We start from the raw sequence: 19893 nt of genomic DNA, 5'->3' as shown, positions 1-19893 counted from the left end.
CAAAGTCAGCTTCAGAATGTTGGAGGTGCTTTTTATTATATAGGATATGGATCATCAGGAGGTGAGTTACTTTGGATTGCAAACTTCATCTGGTATCAGCACCTAATTCTTAATTGGTCCTTTTTCTTTTTGTAAATGTCTATCATTTATACCAATAGTAATAGAACATTTATCTTGATATATGAGATTTCTTCTCAAGAACATAGAGAATAAATTTCCAACATAACTCCGTTTTGCCATCAGCTGTGTCAAGAAAGAGATTCCTGTGAAAACGACGACTTTTTCTTTTTATAAATATCTATCATTTATTTTAAAAGTAATGAAACTATTATCTTGATATATGAGATTTCTTCTTCTCAAGAACATAGAGAGTAAACTTCCGAAACAGTGTTATGCTTTGCCATCATTTGAATCATGGAAGAGATTCCTGTGAAAACAATGACTTGCTGTCAACATTTCTTGCTCTTAAAAGTTCACGTAATTTAAATAGAGGTCCACAAAAAACTTACAAATCTACGGGCCCTGTTCACTAAGGCGCGTTAGCGTTTTTAACACACCTACAATTAGCACACGCGTTAACTGTGCAGGCGCCTATAGGCCACATTGAGCCTGCAAATAGGTGGGAAAATGTGGGATACAAATGCAACAAATAAATAAATATTGTAGGCACGTAAATGGTTAACGTGCGTACATGGTTAACACGCGTTAAAGACACTAACGCGCCTATAACGCGACTTAGTAAACAGGGCCCTTAGTTTCCTTAGGACACTCATGTATAAAACGTTACAATTTATAACAATCAGCTGACATGTACTAACCAATGGCTTCACACGAAGGTCATCAAATCCAGCTCTTCATTTAACCCATTAGGCATAACTGTGTCTAACTCGAATATCCACCGTTGTTCCTTATAGTTCAATACTCTTTTATAGTTCCCTCCTTCCCACATCAATAATTTGCTAATATCTGTAATCGAATGTTTAAACTGAAGCCAGTGCAATACTAAGGGAGCTGTACTGTTTCTGTTTTAATACTAGATTTGTGCTCATTTAAGCATAGTTTATAGCTCTAGTAGTTCTACCAATATAGACTTTATTGCAGGGATATCCTATAACATATAACACAAATGATATAGCACATGAAGTAGAGGCTTTTGCTATTTACAGCAATCTGTACTGGGGCATATTCAAGCTACATACAGTTATGCCTAATGGGTTAAATGAAGACCTGGATTGGATGACCCTCATGTGAAGCCATTGGTTAGTACATGTCAGCTGATTGTTATAAATCTGTCATCAGAAAATGCTGCCATCTTGAAGACTTTATGAGTAACGTTCTATACATGAATGCCCTAAGGAAACTAAGATTTGTAATTTTTTTTGTGGACCTCTATTTAAATTAAGAGAACTTTTAAGAGCAAGAAATGTTGACAGCAAGTCATTGTTTTCACAGGAATCTCTTCCATGATTCAAATGATGGCAAAGCATAACACTGTTTCGGAAGTTTACTCTCTATGTTCTTGAGAAGAAGAAATCTCATATATCAAGATAATAGTTTCATTACTTTTAAAATAAATGATAGATATTTATAAAAAGAAAACGGTGCTTATAGTAGATGAAGTTTACAATCCAAACTAATTCACCTCCTGATGCTCCACATATATATTAAAAGAAAAAATGTTTAGATAGATGAGCTTTCTTTGGTTGTGGTGACATGTGGAGGGGCATAATCGAATGGGGCGCCCAAGTTTTCCTGAGGACGTCCTCGCAGGACGTCCCCGCAAAGGGGCAGGGAAACCTGTATTATCAAAACAAGATGGGCAGACATCTTTCGTTTCAATAATACGGTCGGGGATGCCCAAATCTCAACATTTAGGTCGACCTTAGAGATGGTCGTCCCTAGAGATGGTCGTCCCCGATTTTCGGCGATAATGGAAACCAAGGATGCCCATCTCAGAAACGATCAAATCCAAGCCATTTGGTCATGGGAGGAGCCAGCATTCGTAGTGCACTGGTCCCCCTGACATGCCAGGACACCAACCGGGCACCCTAGGGGGCACTGCAGTGGACTTCAGATAAAGCTCCCAGGTGCATAACTCCCTTACCTTGTGTGCTGAGCCCCCCAAAACCCACTCCCCACAACTGTACACCATTACCTTAGCCCTTAGGGATGAAGGGGGGCACCTAGATGTGGGTACAGTGGATTTGTGGTGGGTTTTGGAGGGCTCACATTTACCACCACAAGTTTAACAGGGGGGGGGGGGGGGGGTGGGCCTGGGTCCGCCTGGCTGAAGTGCATTGCAGTACCCATTAAAACTGCTCCAGGGACCTGCATACTGCTGTCATTGAGCTGGGTATGATATTTGAGTCCGGCATAGAAGCTGGAAAAATATTACATTTTTTTATTTTTTAGGGTGGGAGGGGGTTAGTGACCACTGGGAGTGTAGGGGGAGGTCATCCCCAAGTCCCTCTGGTGGTCATCTGGTTATTTAGGGCACATTTTTGTGGCTTGGTCGTAAAAAAAAGGACCAAGTAAAGTTGGCCAAGTGTTCGTCAGGGACGCCCTTCTTTTTTCCATTATCGGCCGAGGACGCCCATGTGTTAAGCACACCCCAGTTCACTATGCTTCCGAGACACCCCTGTGAACTTTGGTTGTCCCCGTGACGGAAAGCAGTTGAGGACACCCAAAATCGGCTTTTTCAATTATGCCGATTTGGGCGACCCTGGGAGGACGCCCATCTCCCGATTTATGTCGAAAGATGGACGCCCTTCTCTTTCAAAAATAAGCCTGATATTCTCTCACAAAAGTATCGGTTTTGACCACGGTGGATCAAGTGAATAGAAGGATAGCACCTATTATGATAAGAGAGCTAAACCACCAGGCTATGTTTACTAAAGTAACCTCATTGATTCAACTGGATTAACTAGCCAGTTAGACTATAGCAATGTTTCCCAAACTTTATCCAATATGACTTCAACACTTGAAAATACAGACAACCTCAGACAATACTGAGCTCCCCCCCCCCCCCCGAATCGTGGTGGGCTTGTCTGCCCAATTCCTGGTGGCCTAGTAGGGCAACAGGCAGGAGTGATGCCCACTCGCCCCTGCCCGGTGCGGCTGCTTCCTTAAAAAGGCTGTCGCAATCGATAGCCTCTCCCGCCTGCTTAAACTGCTTCAAATATCAACCACTTTATGTTTTCCTTTTGCACACTGTCTGCAAAGAGGGTGCATTCTTCTGAACAGAGTGACCCTCTGCAAATAGTATGTGCATGTGTGAACCATTGCAAATGAGTGCATTAGTGCATGAATGTGTGCACTATCAGAAAAGATTGCACACTCTTTCTGAAAGAGTTTGTGCTATTTGCAAAGAGGGCACACTGTTAATGAGATTGCCTCTGAAATGAAAATGAAAACTAATCAAACAATGCTGCAAACAACACAGAAGAAGAAACAAAACAAAAATGCGTGGGCTACCCATCCCTTGTTTCCTGTCTAATGGGAAGCCTGCATGGTAGGAGGTAATGGCATGTGAATACATACTGGCTCCCAAGCACAGCACTGTTTGCTACTATCCAGGGGCAGACCAACAGTGATCTGGGCACTAAGGGTAATCTGGGCCCCCTGGCTGCTGCCCGCCGCCCCCCTATCACCATAGCTGCCACCCTCTCCCATACACCACAGTCCCCCGAGCTTCAGTGGGCCCTTCCCAGTGCTACCTTGAAGGGCCCTGGTGGTCTAGTGGCTTCTTTGGGGGGCAGGAAAGAACCCCACTCTTTCCTGCCCACTACCACTATTCTGTCTGGCACTGCTGTGTTTTCAAAATGGAAGCCAAGACTTCCTGTGGTGGCGTTCTTTCCTGCCCCCCTCCCCAGATCACTAGACCACCATGGCCCTTCAAGGTAGAACCGGGGTTAGGGTTGTAGTGTGTGGCAACAGGAAACCAGGCAGAGCCTCTGGGTCCCCTAGAGCCTCTGGGCCCTCGGGCACTGCCCAGTTGCCCGAATGGTCAGTCCGCCTCTGCTACTGCCAAGCCCAAGCTAGAATAAGATTGACAAATTTGATTTTTAAAAAAGCTTCCACATTCCCTACCCCATTTTATTCCATCCTCTTCCTCCACAGTGATGATATTCTGTAAGGGAAAACCAGGTTACCAACCTGGAACAATTTTGACCTACGTCAAATTTTAAGACATGTCAGTGTTTGTAAAACTCATTCATCTGCATTTTCTGGCTGCTGATTCTTTAAGATCAGGTGAGTTTTAAAAATACTCCCAGGCTGTGCAGGGAAGGGTTCATTCTGCCAATCACCAATGGGTAAAATTCCAATGCATGACAAGGATGGGATTTCAGGCAGCCCATGATGAGAAAGATGAGCAAGGGAAAGGGAGGGGGTATCTCAGCCAGTTTGGCGGTCGATGCTCAACAGAAAACCACCATCCCACCTGGCTACCTTTGATTGGAGATCCAGAGAAAGAAGTAGTAGTAGCCCTGTTTCTGTGATCCCATCCACTGACTTTGTGACCCCTTTGGGACTGCCGAATCTTGGAAGCAGTGTTAATTAATATCTAATTCATGTATATCCTGGAGTTCATATTAGTATTTAAATGGTTCGTTAATAGACTGTTTATAGACTATTATGGATAAGCAAATAGAGTTGCAGATTTTAAGCTGGCGTATAGCTTCTTAATCTCTCTCTATTACTGTATGTTGCTGCCAGTTTTCGATTCATGTTTGGCTACAGTCATATACCTAAGTTTATATATTCCTGGAATCAAAGCATAATAATACGTAGGCATATCAAATGCCTCTTTTTATCATCCTTGAGACACTTAGATGGCTAGTATTTAAATGTAAAATCATAAGGTAAAGCATGGAGATAATGCTATTATTGATCTACCAACTACAATTCAGTGGCGTAGTCAAGGGTGGGCTTGGGTGGGCCCATGCCCACCCACTTTGTGTTCAGGCCCACCCAGTAGCAGCATACCTATGATGTGGCTGGCAGGGATCCCCGAGCTCCACCAGCCGAAAACTCCCAACAAGTGTCCCTCCTGCATACCTTGTAAGTCGCAGATCTTCGCCTGCAGTGAGCAGTGACATACATACTGCTCACACCAGCCCCACAGCCTTCTCTCTGATGTATATCTGCCTAGGCAGAAACAGGAAGTTGCATCAGAGGGAAGGGTGTGTGGCCAACATGAGCAGTGTGTATTAGTTGCTGCTCGCTGCTGGTGAAATTCTGCTATTTAAAAGGTATATGGGAGAGGGGGGATGTTTGAGAGACCATATGGCATGCAGGCGAGAGAAGGAGAGACGAAATCACGTGTGGGATGGGGCGAGGTTCTTCTGCCCACCCATCTTGGGCCCAGGCCCACCCAAAATTGGGTGTCTGGCTACGCCCCTGCTACAATTTAACAAACAGGGCTTTGAATTCATAAATTGTTTCACATGAATCATTGATCTCTTAGGAATTTAAACTAAAAGAGGCAAATTCAACAATACAGACCTCAAATGTGGTCAGTGCCTGGTTCAAATTTGCTTCAAGATCTTGAATTTTTTCAGCATTACTTTTCATCTCCTCCATGGAAACAACATCACATTTTCTTAGGTTTTCCACTTCTTTGCTATAGACCTCAAGGTCTTTCTCAAACGTGGAACGCCTGAAATTATATTCAGATTCATAATAAAATTTGTAATTAGTCAACTTGGACTCTTACACTACGGATCTTACTTTAGAAGCTCTACTCATGTTTCTGGACCTCTGAAAACTGGCATTTAGACATTCATATTGCACGGATGTCCAAATCCTGATTTTATAAAGCCAGGATATGGAGTCTAAAAGTACAGTATGCCCATATGGCAAGGGGGTATGGTCTGAGCGTGTTTTCAGTAGGACTAGGGAGGGGCCAAAGTATGGATGTCCAATTCCAATTTCATAAGGGAAAGGGACATCTAAGGTCTGCACGTCCAGGTTACAGAAAGGTGCTCTGAATGAGCAGCTCTCCGCTGGAGGGATTAAGGCAAATCACCTTCTTAATCCCCCAGTGGTTGTTGCTCCCCTCCCTCCCCTGAATGGGAAACTAGCAAGGCACACCGGGCTCTATGACAGTTTCAGGAATTACAGACATTCATGGTAGCCTGACGGTTAGTGCAGTGGCCTGAGAACCAGGGGAACTGAGTTTGATTCCCACTGTAGCTCCTTGTGACTTTGGGCAAGTCACTTAACCCTCCACTGCCAGAGGTACAAAATAAATGCCTGTATATAATATGTAAACCACTTTGATTATAACCACAAGAAGGCAGTATATTAATTCCCATCCTGTTAATAAATCTCCATTCACAGTTGAGGAGTGGCCTAATAGTTAGTACAGTGGGCTATAATTTGATTGATACACATCATCAAGTGGTTAGAATTAATAGACTTGAAAAAATACCATCACCATTTTTGTTGAACAGAGCAAGGGCAAGATAAGAATGCTATGCTGGAAGAAATAAGTGTAAGCTCTTTTGAGCAGGGACTGTCTCTCTCTATGTTGGATGTTCAGCACTGCATGCGTCTGGTAGCGCTATACAAATATTAATAATAATAAATACGTAATTTAGTAAGTTTGTGTTAGAAAATATGGACTTTGAATTAAGAGGTGGTTTGCTAACTTCTTTATTTTTCTATAGACTCGGAATCCCTGATGCAGCTGGACTAGCGAAATGTAGCATTATGTCGGATGGGGTCATTATGATTAGTGAAGTGGGCTTTTGTGAAGATAGCACGAGAAATCTGGATTGAAGAAGAAACTTCTTAAGTGAAATGAAGTAAAACTGTACAATTTGAAGAAATATACGTAGGGCCCTGTTTACTAAGGTGCGTTAATGGTTAATGTGTGTTAAAAAAGTTAATGCTCCTAAAACGCTGCTTAGTAAACAGGGCCCTTAGCGGAAGACACTGAAAACATTTTTATATAAAAAACTGATGACGATAATAGGTGTGACTGTTAGAGTCTAGATACAACTTATTGGACTCTATCTACCTTCTGATGGTCCTTTAAAAAATTGTATTATTTAATGATAAGAGGTACTCTCCTTTTTTGAAGATATTTATATATTTAGAGTCCTCTAGTATAGAGTGATTTAAGACCACATTTTTTGGGTACAAGACCTGAATAATAACACAGCAGCGAGTGCTTCCTCTGAGCTACATCCAAACAAAATTGATAACCAGCACACAGCAAAATACAATAACACAATTTTAGAAAGACAGCAAATCCAAGCACATATAACCAATAAAATTTGTTAGAGTGAATCTACAGAGACAAAATAGAATCAAGAAAGTTTGGAGGAAATTGTAATAAGAAAATTCAATTGCATTGTTAAGATAAATAACCATAAGCCTATAAAACTGCAATCTATACGACTGCCACCAGATTACACTGTTAAATCTTAGGGGGTTCAAGTATTTTGTATCAGTTACTCTTTGTTCAATTCCTGTTCTCATTTATCTTTGACTGTGGAAATGCAACTCGCATCCTTTTTCAAGCTATAACAAGAATAAAAAACATATTTATCCCTCTGTTTATTAAGCTGCACTAGCAGCTACCAGGGCAGTAATGCTGACACAACCCATTCACTTTGAAGAGCTGTGTCGGCATTGCTGCGCAGCTTAGTAAACAGGGGGATTAGTAAATAGTCCCATTTCACTTTCCTGATGCATCTTGTTCTTCAGCATGATAAAAGCACCAAGCAGTTCTCAGTAAACCTTACCAAAAGCCTGCATATTATACTCCTCAACTACTGTTTTACTTCATCCTAAGAATGTTTTGTTTCCCAACCCTGGAGAACTTCTAATAATAAAGATGTACCTTCTTCTCAGTTTTTCCTCTGCATGATCTTTCTTGTTTGACAGGCGAGCTATGTGGACGTCAAGGACCATCTGAATTTGCTCAGGCCATTGGAAGACAATACTATTCAACTGTATATCTTCATCTAGAACAGTAACAAGAACAAGCTACATCCAAGGTAATATCTAAGCTCATACTGAAGATTTCCTAGCAGAAATAATGTTACATGTAATCAGTGGTGTGCTGGAGCGGGCTCTCACGGGCTCGTGAGAGCCGATTGTTAAGTTTTTAAGAATTTTGGGAGCCGGTTGTTAAAGTAGGCCTCCCCATGGCTACTTTAACAACTGACTCCCAAAATGAGGGCTTGGGCCCCCTCCTGAATTCTCTTTTACTTTGCTGGCAGTGATGCTGGCCCCACCAGCCAAGTAAATAGACTGCTGCTGCTCCTTGTTTCTGACTCTGAGCATCAGGCTGGGACTTTTCATGCAAGCGCATGAAGGTTCTATCATGCTGCTCAGAGCCAGAAACAAGCAGCAAAGAATTGTGGCAGTCCATTTTTTGGCTGGTGGGGCTCAGCAAAGGTATGCCTAGCGTGCCTGCATAAGGGAGGGGAGAGAGAGCCATGTATTCCCCCCCCCCCCCCCCCCAAATTTCAGGGCCGGCTATGCCCGGAGAAAGAGCTCGTTGTTAAAATTTTACCAGCACACCCCTGAATGTAATATATTATAAAAATCCAAATTATAATGTTTTCATCCATGGAACTATTTCTATGTTTAATACTTTTTAACTTACAAGGAAGGCTAGCATAGCTTAGTAGAAATTTCAATCTATTGGTTGCTTCAGCAATGTCATCCAGCAGCTTATACGTAATGACATCTCTACATTTCTTCAGATAGTCAATAAGAGCAACCAATTCTTCAGTGTTTGCAGGATCTTCACCAGCTTTGTCTACAATATTATTATATTGACTGCAAATGCTATAATATATTAAAAAAAAAAAGACCAAAAAGAATACATTTGAGTTAGTTGTTTAATCAACACAGTAAACAAATCAGGAGAGATCTGGCAGAACTTAAAGGCATGCACTGAATTTGAAAGAGGGAATAGGGAAGGCTTCTTTAATAGTAAGGCAATGAAAGGTAAAATTATGTATCATACCTGATAATTTTCTTTCCATTAATCATAGCTGATCAATCCATAGACTGGTGGGTTGTGTCCATCTACCAGCAGGTGGAGATAGAGAGCAATCCTTTTGCCTCCCTATATGTGGTCATGTGCTGCCGGAAACTCCTCAGTATGTCGATATCAAAGCTCCATCTGCAGGACTCAGCACTTAGAGAATTACACCCACAAAGGGACACTCTGCCCAGCTCACCACCGCCGAAACGGGGGAGGGGAATTAACCCAGCTCATCCCCACACAAGTGGGGGAGGGGAATCCGTCCAGCTCATCCCCGCGGAGCGGGGGAGGGACACCACACCCGCCGATGCGGGGGGATCTGGCTTATCCTGCAACCGCAACCGCGGGAGGAGCTGACTGACCCTAACACCGCCGAAGCGGGAGGGGTACAAAGCTGCCCTACAGCCGCACGAAGCGGGAGGGAGTGCCGGCAGAATTTAAATCTCAATCTAGCCCCGTAAAACGGAGGGGAGAGGAATGCAGCAGCTCACTGTAACACAAACTCGTCTCAACTCTTGAAGAATCCAAGTGAAAAAATAACTTGAACACGAAGTCTTCCTGAACAGGAACTGAAGACTAAACTTGAATCTGAAATGCAACCAGAATATAAACAGTACAGATATCTGGGAGGGACTATGGATTGATCAGCTATGATTAATGGAAAGAAAATTATCAGGTATGATACATAATTTTACCTTCCATATCATCAAGCTGATCAATCCATAGACTGGTGGGATGTACCGAAGCAGTACTCACCCAGGGCGGGACATAGAAATCCCTGACCGCAACACTGAAGCTCCAAACCGGGCCTCCGCCCGAGCAGCCACAGTCAAGCGGTAATGCTTGGAGAATGTATGGGCCGAAGCCCAAGTTGCCGCCTTGCATATCTCTTCCAAGGAGACGGCCCCGGCCTCTGCCATCGAGGCCGCCTGAGCTCTTGTGGAGTGAGCCTTCAGCTGGATAGGCGGCACCTTCCCCGCGGCCACATAAGCCGCTGCAATGGCTTCCTTGACCCATCTTGCCACTGTAGGCTTAGCAGCCTGCAGACCCTTACGAGGACCTGCAAACAGGACAAACAGATGATCCGATTTCCGGAAATCATTGGTCACTTCCAAGTATCTGATGATGACACGTCTCACATCCAGATATATGAGAGCAGAGTATTCCTCTGGGTAGTCCTCCCTACGAAAGGAAGGGAGACAGAGCTGCTGATTCACATGGAAGCGAGAAACAATCTTGGGCAGGAAGGAAGGCACTGTGCGAATAGTCACTCCTGCCTCAGTGAACTGCAGAAAAGGCTCTCGACATGAGAGTGCCTGGAGCTCGGAAACTCTTCTGGCTGAAGTGATAGCCACCAAAAAGACTGCTTTCAATGTCAGGTCTTTCAGAGATGCCCTCGACAAGGGTTCAAAAGGCGGCTTCTGCAACGCTCTTAGCACCAGGTTGAGATTCCACGCAGGCACCACAGAGTGCAGAGGAGGGCGCAGGTGATTAACTCCTTTGAGAAAGCGCACCACATCTGTCTGTGAAGCCAGGGAAACACCCTTCAGGCGGCCTCTGAAGCAAGTCAGAGCCGCTACCTGGACTTTAAGGGAACTGAGCGACAGGCCTTTCTCCAGACCGTCTTGCAGGAACGCCAACACTGAAGAAATTGGGGCAGTGAAGGGAGAAAGTGAGCCTGCTTCACACCACGCTGCAAAGGTACGCCAAACCCTGGCGTAAGCAGTAGAAGTAGAGCGCTTCCTCGCTCTCAGCATAGTGGCGATGACCTTCTCTGAGAAGCCCTTCTTTCTCAGACGCTGCCGCTCAATAGCCAGGCCGTAAGACCAAAGGGGGAGGGATCCTCCATCACCACGGGGCCCTGATGTAACAGGCCCTGCTCCACAGGCAGTCGCAGAGGATCGTCGACTGAGAGCCTGATCAAGTCCGCACACCAGGGACGTCTGGGCCAGTCCGGACCCACCAGGATTATCCGGCCCGGATGCTTTGCCACCCGGTCTAGCACCCTGCCCAACATGGGCCAGGGCGGGAACACATAGAGAAGCTCTTGTGTCGGCCACTGTTGGAGAAGAGCATCTACTCCCAGGGATCGAGGGTCCCGTCCTCTGCTGAAAAAGCGCGGCACTTGGCAATTGGCCGATGACGCCATCAGATCTAGGCTCGGCTGGCCCCAGCGCTTCGTGATGTCCAAGAACGCCTGAGCAGATAGCTGCCACTCTCCGGGCTCCAAGGTATGGCGACTGAGAAAGTCCACCTTGACATTCATGACTCCTGCAATGTGGGCCGCTGACAGCTGTTCCAGGTTCGCTTCCGCCCACTGGCATAGCTTCATGGCCTCCTTGGCTAGAGGGGCGCTCTTGGTACCTCCCTGGCGGTTGACATAGGCCACAGCAGTGGCATTGTCCGACAGGACCCGTACTGGCTTCAACGCCAGTACCGGGATGAACTCCAAAAGCGCCAACCGAATGGCTCTGAGTTCCAGGAGGTTGATAGACCACTTTGCCTCTGCAGGAGACCAGAGCCCCTGCGCTGTCCTTCCCAAGCAGTGGGCTCCCCAGCCCGTCAAAGAGGCGTCCGTCGTGACGACAATCCACTCTGGGGTCACCAGAGGCATTCCTGCAGACAACTTGTCTGTCTGCAGCCACCAGCTCAGCGCCTTGCGCACTGCTGGGTCCAAGGGAAGGCGCACAGCATAATCCTCCGACAACGGAGTCCAGCGCTGCAACAGAGAGTGTTGTAGTGGTCTCATATGAGCCCTGGCCCAGGGCACTACTTCCATCGTGGCCGTCATAGAGCCCAACAGCTGCACATAGTCCCAAGCCCGAAGAGGAGAGGCTACTAGGAACTGGTCCACCTGAGCCTGAAGTTTGACAATCCGATTGTCTGGCAGGAACACTCTGCCCACTTGGGTGTCGAATCGAACTCCCAGATACTCCAGGGACTGAGTCGGGCGCAGCTGGCTCTTCTCCCAGTTGATGATCCACCCCAGGGAGCTCAAAAGAGCAACCACCCGGTTCACAGCTTTGCCGCACTCTGCATAAGAGGGGGCTCGGATCAACCAGTCGTCCAGATAAGGATGGACTTGGACTCCTTCCTTTCGCAGGAAGGCCGCGATGACCACCATTACTTTGGAAAAGGTCCGCGGAGCAGTAGCCAACCCAAAAGGGAGGGCTCTGAACTGGAAGTGTCGTCCCAGGACTGCAAAACGCAGGAAGCGTTGATGAGGAGGCCAGATGGGAATATGCAGGTACGCTTCCTTGATGTCCAAGGAAGCCAAGAACTCTCCTGCCTTCACTGCCGCTATAACAGAGCGGAGAGTCTCCATGCGAAAGTGCCGCACTTTCAAGGCCCGATTGACCCCTTTGAGGTCGAGGATAGGCCGGACAGAACCTCCTTTCTTTGGTACCACAAAGTAAATGGAGTAACGTCCCTTGCCAATCTGATTTTCTGGCACCGGAACGACCGCACCCAGGCGGATCAGGTTGTCCAGGCTCTGCTGCACTGCCACAGCTTTGACCAGAGACTTGCAGGGAGAGAGTACAAACCCGTCTCTTAAGGGTCGGCAGAACTCTAGCTTGTAGCCGTCTCTGATGACTTCCAGCACCCAAGCGTCTGAAGTTATTGTGGTCCACTCGCCCAGAAACGAGGACAGGCGTCCTCCAATCTGCACTGGGGCGTGGACCAAGGCCCCGTCATTGGGTACGAGACCCTGGGGGAGGACCGGAGGGAGCACCTCCGGGACGGCGGTCTCTGCGAAAGGAATGCTGCTTGGGGGAGAAAGTCCTCTTGAAGGAAGAGGGGGCAGAGGAGCCCGACCTGCCCGGGCGGTACCGACGGGCTTCCTGAAACCGTCCTCTGGAGGTACCGGAACGAGTACTAGCCCGAGCCCTGACCTCTGGTAACTTCTTGCCCTTAGACGTGCCGAGATCGGTCACGATTTTGTCCAGCTCGACCCCAAAGAGCAGCTTGCCTTTAAAAGGCAATCTAGCCAGGCGGGATTTAGAGGCGTGGTCAGCAGACCAATGTGTCAGCCAAAGCCACCGCCGCGCAGAGACTGTCTGAGCCATGCCTTTAGCTGAGGCTCTCAAGACATCATACAGCAAGTCTGCCAAATAGGCTAGGCCCGATTCCAGGGCCGGCCAATCAGCCCTCAAGGAATGATCCGAGGGGGAAGCCCGCTGCACCATAGTCAGGCACGCCCTGGCCACATAGGAACCGCAAACCGAGGCCTGCAAACTTAAAGCAGTCGCCTCAAAGGACGACCTTAAGGCCGCCTCCAATCTTCTGTCTTGGGCGTCCTTTAGGGCCGTGCCACCTTCCACCGGCAAAGCAGTTTTCTTAGTCACCGCAGTGATTAAAGAATCCACGGTAGGCCACAGATAGGCCTCACGTTCACTTTCAGGCAAAGGATAGAGGCGGGACATAGCCCTAGCCACTTTGAGGCTCGCTTCCAGGACATCCCATTGAGCCGAAATTAAGGTGTGCATGGCATCATGCACGTGGAAGGTTCTAGGCGGGCGTTTCGTCCCCAGCATAATGGCAGAGCCAACAGGGGCTGAGGGAGAGACGTCCTCCGGAGAGGAAATCTTCAAAATGCCCATGGCCTGCACTAACAGGTTGGGCAAATCCTCTGAGCTAAAAAGCCGCGCTGCAGAGGGGTCATCCGCTCCAACCGAGCGGGGATCCGTCTCCTCCAAGGAATCCGCAAAGGACCGTTGGGAGAACTCAGATACGCTGCCCTCATCTACATCGGAGGAGACAAGGTCCTCCAAGGCCTGGGAATCAACCCGAGGGCGTTTACCTCCGGGGACCTCAATCTCTTTACCAAACGAGGGAGCAGGGGCTGCGTTTTGCATAAGGAAGGCCTGATGCAGCAGCAAAACAAACTTGGGGGAGAAACCCCCCAGACTGTGCACTTCCGCAGCCTGGGCTACAGCCCTAGACGCACCCTCAACCGGCGCTCGCAAGAGCGGGGGAGAGACATGCTGCGCATCCAAAATGGCGTCCGGCGCGACACTCCGCGAAGGAGCCGCGCGGGAAAACCGGCGCTTAACTTTAGCCGCTTTGGTGCCGTCGCCCAAATTAAGGGCGTCCATGGCATTAATGTCTCCCTCAAGGGCGGTCCACGAAGAAGCCGTCCGAGCCGCGTGGCCGGCCAAGATGGCGGAGGTGAGCAGCGGGGGATGGGCGTTTATGGCGGGAAAAACTGCCACGCCGGAGGAAGGACCGGGCGAATCAGACTTTAAGACCCCCGCATCCCCTCTAGAAGCGCCTAAGCGATCCGGGGAGCGACTCTTTGCGCCCTCGCCCTCCGACGCCATATGCCACGTGGAGATCAATCGGGGAACCCCCTGCCCGCTATAAAAAGGTAAAAATTACCTGCTTTCCGCTCCGAGCTGTAACGACCTGGTGTCCCAGTGAGTAGCTGCAATAAACGTTTAAATAAACGTCGAAATAAACGCCTTTAAGGACGTTCAAAATTTTTTTTTTTTAACGGAGCCAGCGGGAGGGGGGAGAAAAGGAGGGACCTGGCGCCACCAGGTTTGCACTTGCTCAAGAAGAGCCCTCAACCCCAGGCACTCAACAAAACCTACAAATTAGGCTTGGAGGCCTAGCCAGAGCTGCTGCTGTGCGTGACCACCACCTGCTGAGATAGAGAACATACTGGGGAGTTTCCGGCAGCAAATGACCACATATAGGGAGGCAAAAGGATTGCTCTCTATCTCCACCTGCTGGTAGATGGACACAACCCACCAGTCTATGGATTGATCAGCTTGATGATATGGAATAGTCTGTTGGATGAACTGATAGAAAAAAAAGTAGCATGTTTTCTAACAGAATCTTAGTAAAATTTCTTCAAGAGAAAAATGTAAGTTTAAGTCATCGCTTACAATCTAGCTTTTCACTGTACTTATCCTAACTTTGAGTGACTGCTTTACGCTGTGCTTACCCTGATTTTTGACTGTACTACTGTTTTTTATAATTCTGTGTTACCATTTATCCTTGTGTGTTCTGCTTATTTTGTTTTCTGGATTACTGATGCTGTGCTTTGCATTCCCCTCGGGTTGATTGTTCCGTTGTCTGTCTTGTGATTTTGTGGCCTTAGCTTGGCCTTTTATAGTTTAGCCTGCAGTGATGGTATGTGGATATATTCTGTCGTTTTAATTTTTCTATCCCGCACTTTGTTTTTATTTATTTACAGCACTTGACATATCGTAAGTGCAGTGGCGTACCAAGGGGGGGTGGTCCGCCCCGGGTGCACGCCGCTGGGGGGAGTGCCGCGCGCCTGTCGGCTCTTCGTTTTCATGCTCCCTTTGCCCCGGAACAGGTTACTTCTTGTTCCGGGGCAGAGGGAGCATGAAAACGAAGAGCTGGCAGGCGCGCAGCACCCCCCCCCAGCGACGTGCACCCCGGGGGGTTCTTTAGCCAGGGGATCAGGGGGGTTCACCGGTGGGGGGGTGTCGCTCTGTTCCGGGGGGGGGGGGGGGCGCTGCACCCGGGGGGCGGGGTGCATCTGGCGATCCGCCCCGGGTGTCAGCACCCCTAGGAACGCCACTGCATAAGTGATCCTTGAGGCGACTATTCGGTTTACAATTTCTATTACAGATACTTTGCACGGTCTCTCGTGGGCTAACAATCTAAGTTATATATTGTACCTGGGGCAATGGAGGGCTAAGTGATTTGCCCAGGGTCACATGGAGCTGCAAAGGGAAATGAACCTGATTTCCCAGGATCTCAACTGACTACTAACTGTCAGACAGCAGCAGAAATCGAACCCGGTGCTCTGAATGTTGTGCAGACTACTTAATTCTACAAATAAAAAATAATGTGCCGTTCAAACTAGGCCACTGTACCCCTATTTTAGAATGCCTGATTAGACCTAGATTTGCAAAAAAAAAAAATGCTACAACATTACCACATGCAAATATGTATTAATAAACATTATTTACCATAGGTCCCATTTTATGTAATGGGATCTATTTACCAATAACATAACAGCTTTAGCACACTGTTCTACTGCTAGCCTGTGAGCAGCAGTAATTATCAATTCATAATGTCCCTAAAAGATTCACAAATGGACAATAATTAGGGTTGCAGCCAGGGGTGTGCTGGTAAAATTTTAACAACGGGCTCTCTCTCCGGGCATAGCCGGCCCTGAAATTTGGGGGAGGGGGGGAATACATGCCTCTCTCTCCCCTCCCTTGTGCAGGCACGCTAGGCATACCTTTGCCGAGCCCCACCAGCCAATAAATGGACTGCCACCATTCTCTGCTGCTTGCTTCTGGCTCTGAGCAGCATGATGGAACCTTTTTGCGCTCGCATGAAAAGTCCCAGCCTGATGCTCAGAGTCAGTAACAAGGAGCAGGGAGCAGCAGCAGTCTATTTACTTGGCTGGTGGGGCCAGCATCACTGCCAGCAAAGTAAAAGAGAATTCAGGAGGGGGCCCAAGGCCACATTTTGGGAGTCAGTTGTTAAAGTAGCCATGGGGAGGCCTACTTTAACAACCGGCTCCCAAAATTCTTAAAAACTTAACAAACGGCTCTCGCGAGCCCGTGAGAGCCCGCTCCAGCACACCACTGGTTGCAGCCTAATTGGCACATCAGCTCACAAATTCAACCCCTTGGTGTATATGCTACTATGTAACTAATATAAGTGCTTATATTTTTCGTTGATTAAATATAGAAACTATGAACTTTATTTCAAAAGGACATTTTTACATTTTATGCCCTTGGATGAATTCATATTGAATTAGTGTGTCACTTACAATGGTAGATTAAGAGGCGCATTTTCAATAGAACGTCTAAATCAGAATTTAGACGTTTTACAAAAACATCCAAATTCTGAACAGGAAAGAAGGTCATTTTTGAAAAAAATAGACGTCTGTCTTTTGTGTTCGAAAATGCTATGGATGTCTTGTGATTTGGACATCCTTTTTCGAACAAAAGACGTCCAAAACAGAGGAGGAGTGGCTTAATGGTTAGTGCAGCGGGCTTTGATCCTGGCAACATTGGTTCAATTCTCACTGCTGCTCCTTGTGACTCTGGGCAAGTTAAATGCACAAGAGGCATTTTTGCATATGACATCTAAGTATGAATTTGGAAGTTTTTTTGTAAAACATCCAGAATCAGAACAGGAAAGACCATTTTCTACAAAAAAAAGTCTATCTTTTCCTTTTGAAAATGATATTTGGAAAAATGTTTTGTGATTTGGGGGAGTAAGGGGAGATGATCCCCGATTCCCTCCAGTGGTCATCTGGTCATTTGGAGCACCTCTCGTGTGGAGTAGTCTAGTGGTCAGTGTAGCAGACCTCGATCCTGGGGAAGGGGGTTCAATTCCTACTGCAGCTATTCATTATAAAAACAGGTCTAGCGGTGTAGCTCAAAACATTTTTGTTTTGTTCCATTATGGCTGAAAGACATCTAAGTCTTAGGAACGCCCGAGTCCCGCCTTGAACACACCCCTGGCATGCCCCCTTGAGATTTAGATGTCCTTCTGATGGTTTTCAGAGAAAGACATCTAAAAATAGGTTTCAAAAATACTGATTTGGACGTCTTTGTGAGATAAACGTCCAAATGCAGACTTATGTCACTTTTTGGACATTTTTCTCTTTTGAAAACGAGCCTGATAGTAGCATAACCCACTGCAAAACTTTAAAGTAATATATACACTTCAATAGGGCAAAGCATAATGGTAGAAATCCATTCTGAAAATTTGTTGCGATAATCGACATTTTCATTGGTGTGCTGAATGTTTTTGTCTCGTTTCCCTCCAGCTTTAAACTCCTCCTGCCCACACAGCATTTCTAAGAAACTTTCACCAACCTAAGCACTGGAGGAGTTTTTGTTCCTGCTTTTAACTCCTAACCCTTATTCACTTATTCAGAACCCTTATATTTTCATCCTCACTTTAATATTCCCTTATCTCTTGTTTGTCCTGTTTGTCCTAATTAGATTGTAAGCTCTGTTGAGCAGGGACTGTCTCTTCATGTTCAAGTGAAGAGACACGGAGAGGGTGGTGGATGCTTGGAATGCCCTCCCGCGGGAGGTGGTGGAGATGAAAACGGTAACGGAATTCAAACATGCGTGGGATAAACATAAAGGAATCCTGTGCAGAAGGAAGGGATCCTCAGGAGCTTAGCCTAGAATGGGTGGCAGAGCTGGTGGTTGGGAGGCGGGGCTAGTGTGGGCAGACATATACGGTCTGTGCCGGGGTTGGTGGTTGGGCGGCGGGGATAGTGCTGGGCAGACTTATACGGTCTGTGCCAGAGCTGGTGGTTGGGAGGCGGGGATAGGGCTGGCCAGACTTATACGGTCTGTGCACTGAAGAGGACAGTACAAATAAAAAAAGTAGCACATATGAACTTATCTTCTTGGGCAGACTGGATGGACCGTGCAGGTCTTTTTCTGCCGTCATCTACTATGTTACTATGTTAAGTGTACAGCGCTGCGTACGTCTAGTAGCGCTATAGAAATGATAAATAGTAGTAGTAGTAGTAATAGTTCTGACAACATGAACCTTCAACACCACTCTTTTGACAGGCTCCCCTGCATCCTCATTCCCAGGCCTAAGCATACCACCTAAGCAGTGTACTCTGGCCTAACCAGCATGAAGGACGAGGAATCCAAACATGAATCTCCCACAGCGCAATACAGTATTAAGGTCTGAGTCACAGGACCAGTCCAGACTATTAATAAGTTTAAAACTTACTATAACAGATGTGTACCTCGAATTGAGCGCCCTGTTTGTATCCAGTTGAAAAACAATCAATCTCTCCTTTAGTTTTTGGACTCGAGCACAGAGTTCGTCGTTCAAACTTAAAGCATCAAGGCAAAAGAGAGCTAGTGGAACAGTGATGTGCATGGAAGCAATTTCTGTTTTCAGAGCTGACAAATCATCAATTTTCTGCATGAATGGAAAGAAAAATACCCCTTTTATAGATTGGTTTCTTATTAAAATTGCTTCACAATGTGGGTCCAAACATCAACATAAAATTAGTAACAACTTTTAAAAAGTATATGTATATAGAGGTATAAATATAGATATATTTGAGCAATTATAAACTACATGCATTTTATTTATTTTTAGAGGGGTTAACTTTATAAACATTTTTCACATGTAAAATAATGATTTACTCATGTAAAAAGGCTCTTATAAAATTAGGTCACATAAGAACATAAGCATTGCCATACTGGAACAAACTGAAGGTCCATCAAGCCCAGTATCTTGTTTCCAACAGGTCATAAGTACCTAGCAAGATCCCAGAACACAAATCAGATTTTATGCTGCTTATCCTACAATATGCAGTGGATTTTCCCAAATCCATCTTAATAATGGCTTATGGACTTTTTTTTTAGGAAATTATCCAAACCTTTTTTAAACCCTGCTAAGCTAACTGCTTTTATCACATTCTCTGGCAACAAATTCCAGAGTTTAATTACTCATTGAGTGAAGAAATATTTTCTCTGATTTGTTTTAAATTTACTGCTTAGTAGCTTCTTTGCATTCTCCCTAATCCTAGTATTTTTGGAAAGAGTAAACAAGGGGTTCACATTTACCTATTTCATTCCACTCAGTATTTTATGAACCTCTATCATATCTCCCTTCAGCCATCTCTTCTCCAAGCTGAAGAGCCCTAGCCACTTTAGCCTTTCCTCACAGGGAAGTCATCCCATCCCCTTTATCATTTTTGTCGCCCCTCTCTAACTTTTCTAATTCTACTATATCTTTTTTGAGATGTGGTGATCAGAACTATACACAGTATTAGGTGCAGTCGTACCATGGACAGATACAAAGGCATTATAACATTCTTATTTTTGTTTTCCATTCCTTTCCTAATATTTCCTAACATTCTATTTGCTTGCTTAGCCGCCGCTGCACATTGA

General features: G+C 46.2%; 1 protein-coding gene across 1 annotated transcript in view; it reads right to left on the bottom strand.

Moving 5' to 3' along the window:
* DNAH3 (dynein axonemal heavy chain 3) overlaps positions 1 to 19893 on the bottom strand; it is a 232988-nt gene that overhangs the window by 154518 nt on the left and 58577 nt on the right. Inside the window, exons 13-16 of the mRNA XM_030212342.1 lie at positions 18735 to 18913; positions 8624 to 8808; positions 7853 to 7976; positions 5506 to 5659 (exon numbers count right to left, since the gene is read on the bottom strand). Coding sequence (XP_030068202.1) covers positions 5506 to 5659; positions 7853 to 7976; positions 8624 to 8808; positions 18735 to 18913 — 642 coding nt within the window. The remainder of the gene's footprint in view (positions 1 to 5505; positions 5660 to 7852; positions 7977 to 8623; positions 8809 to 18734; positions 18914 to 19893) is intronic.

This window comes from Microcaecilia unicolor, chromosome 8, assembly GCF_901765095.1.
Source record: "Microcaecilia unicolor chromosome 8, aMicUni1.1, whole genome shotgun sequence".
NCBI classification, from domain to species: Eukaryota; Metazoa; Chordata; class Amphibia; order Gymnophiona; family Siphonopidae; genus Microcaecilia; species Microcaecilia unicolor.
This window is presented reverse-complemented; position numbering and strand designations above follow the sequence as displayed.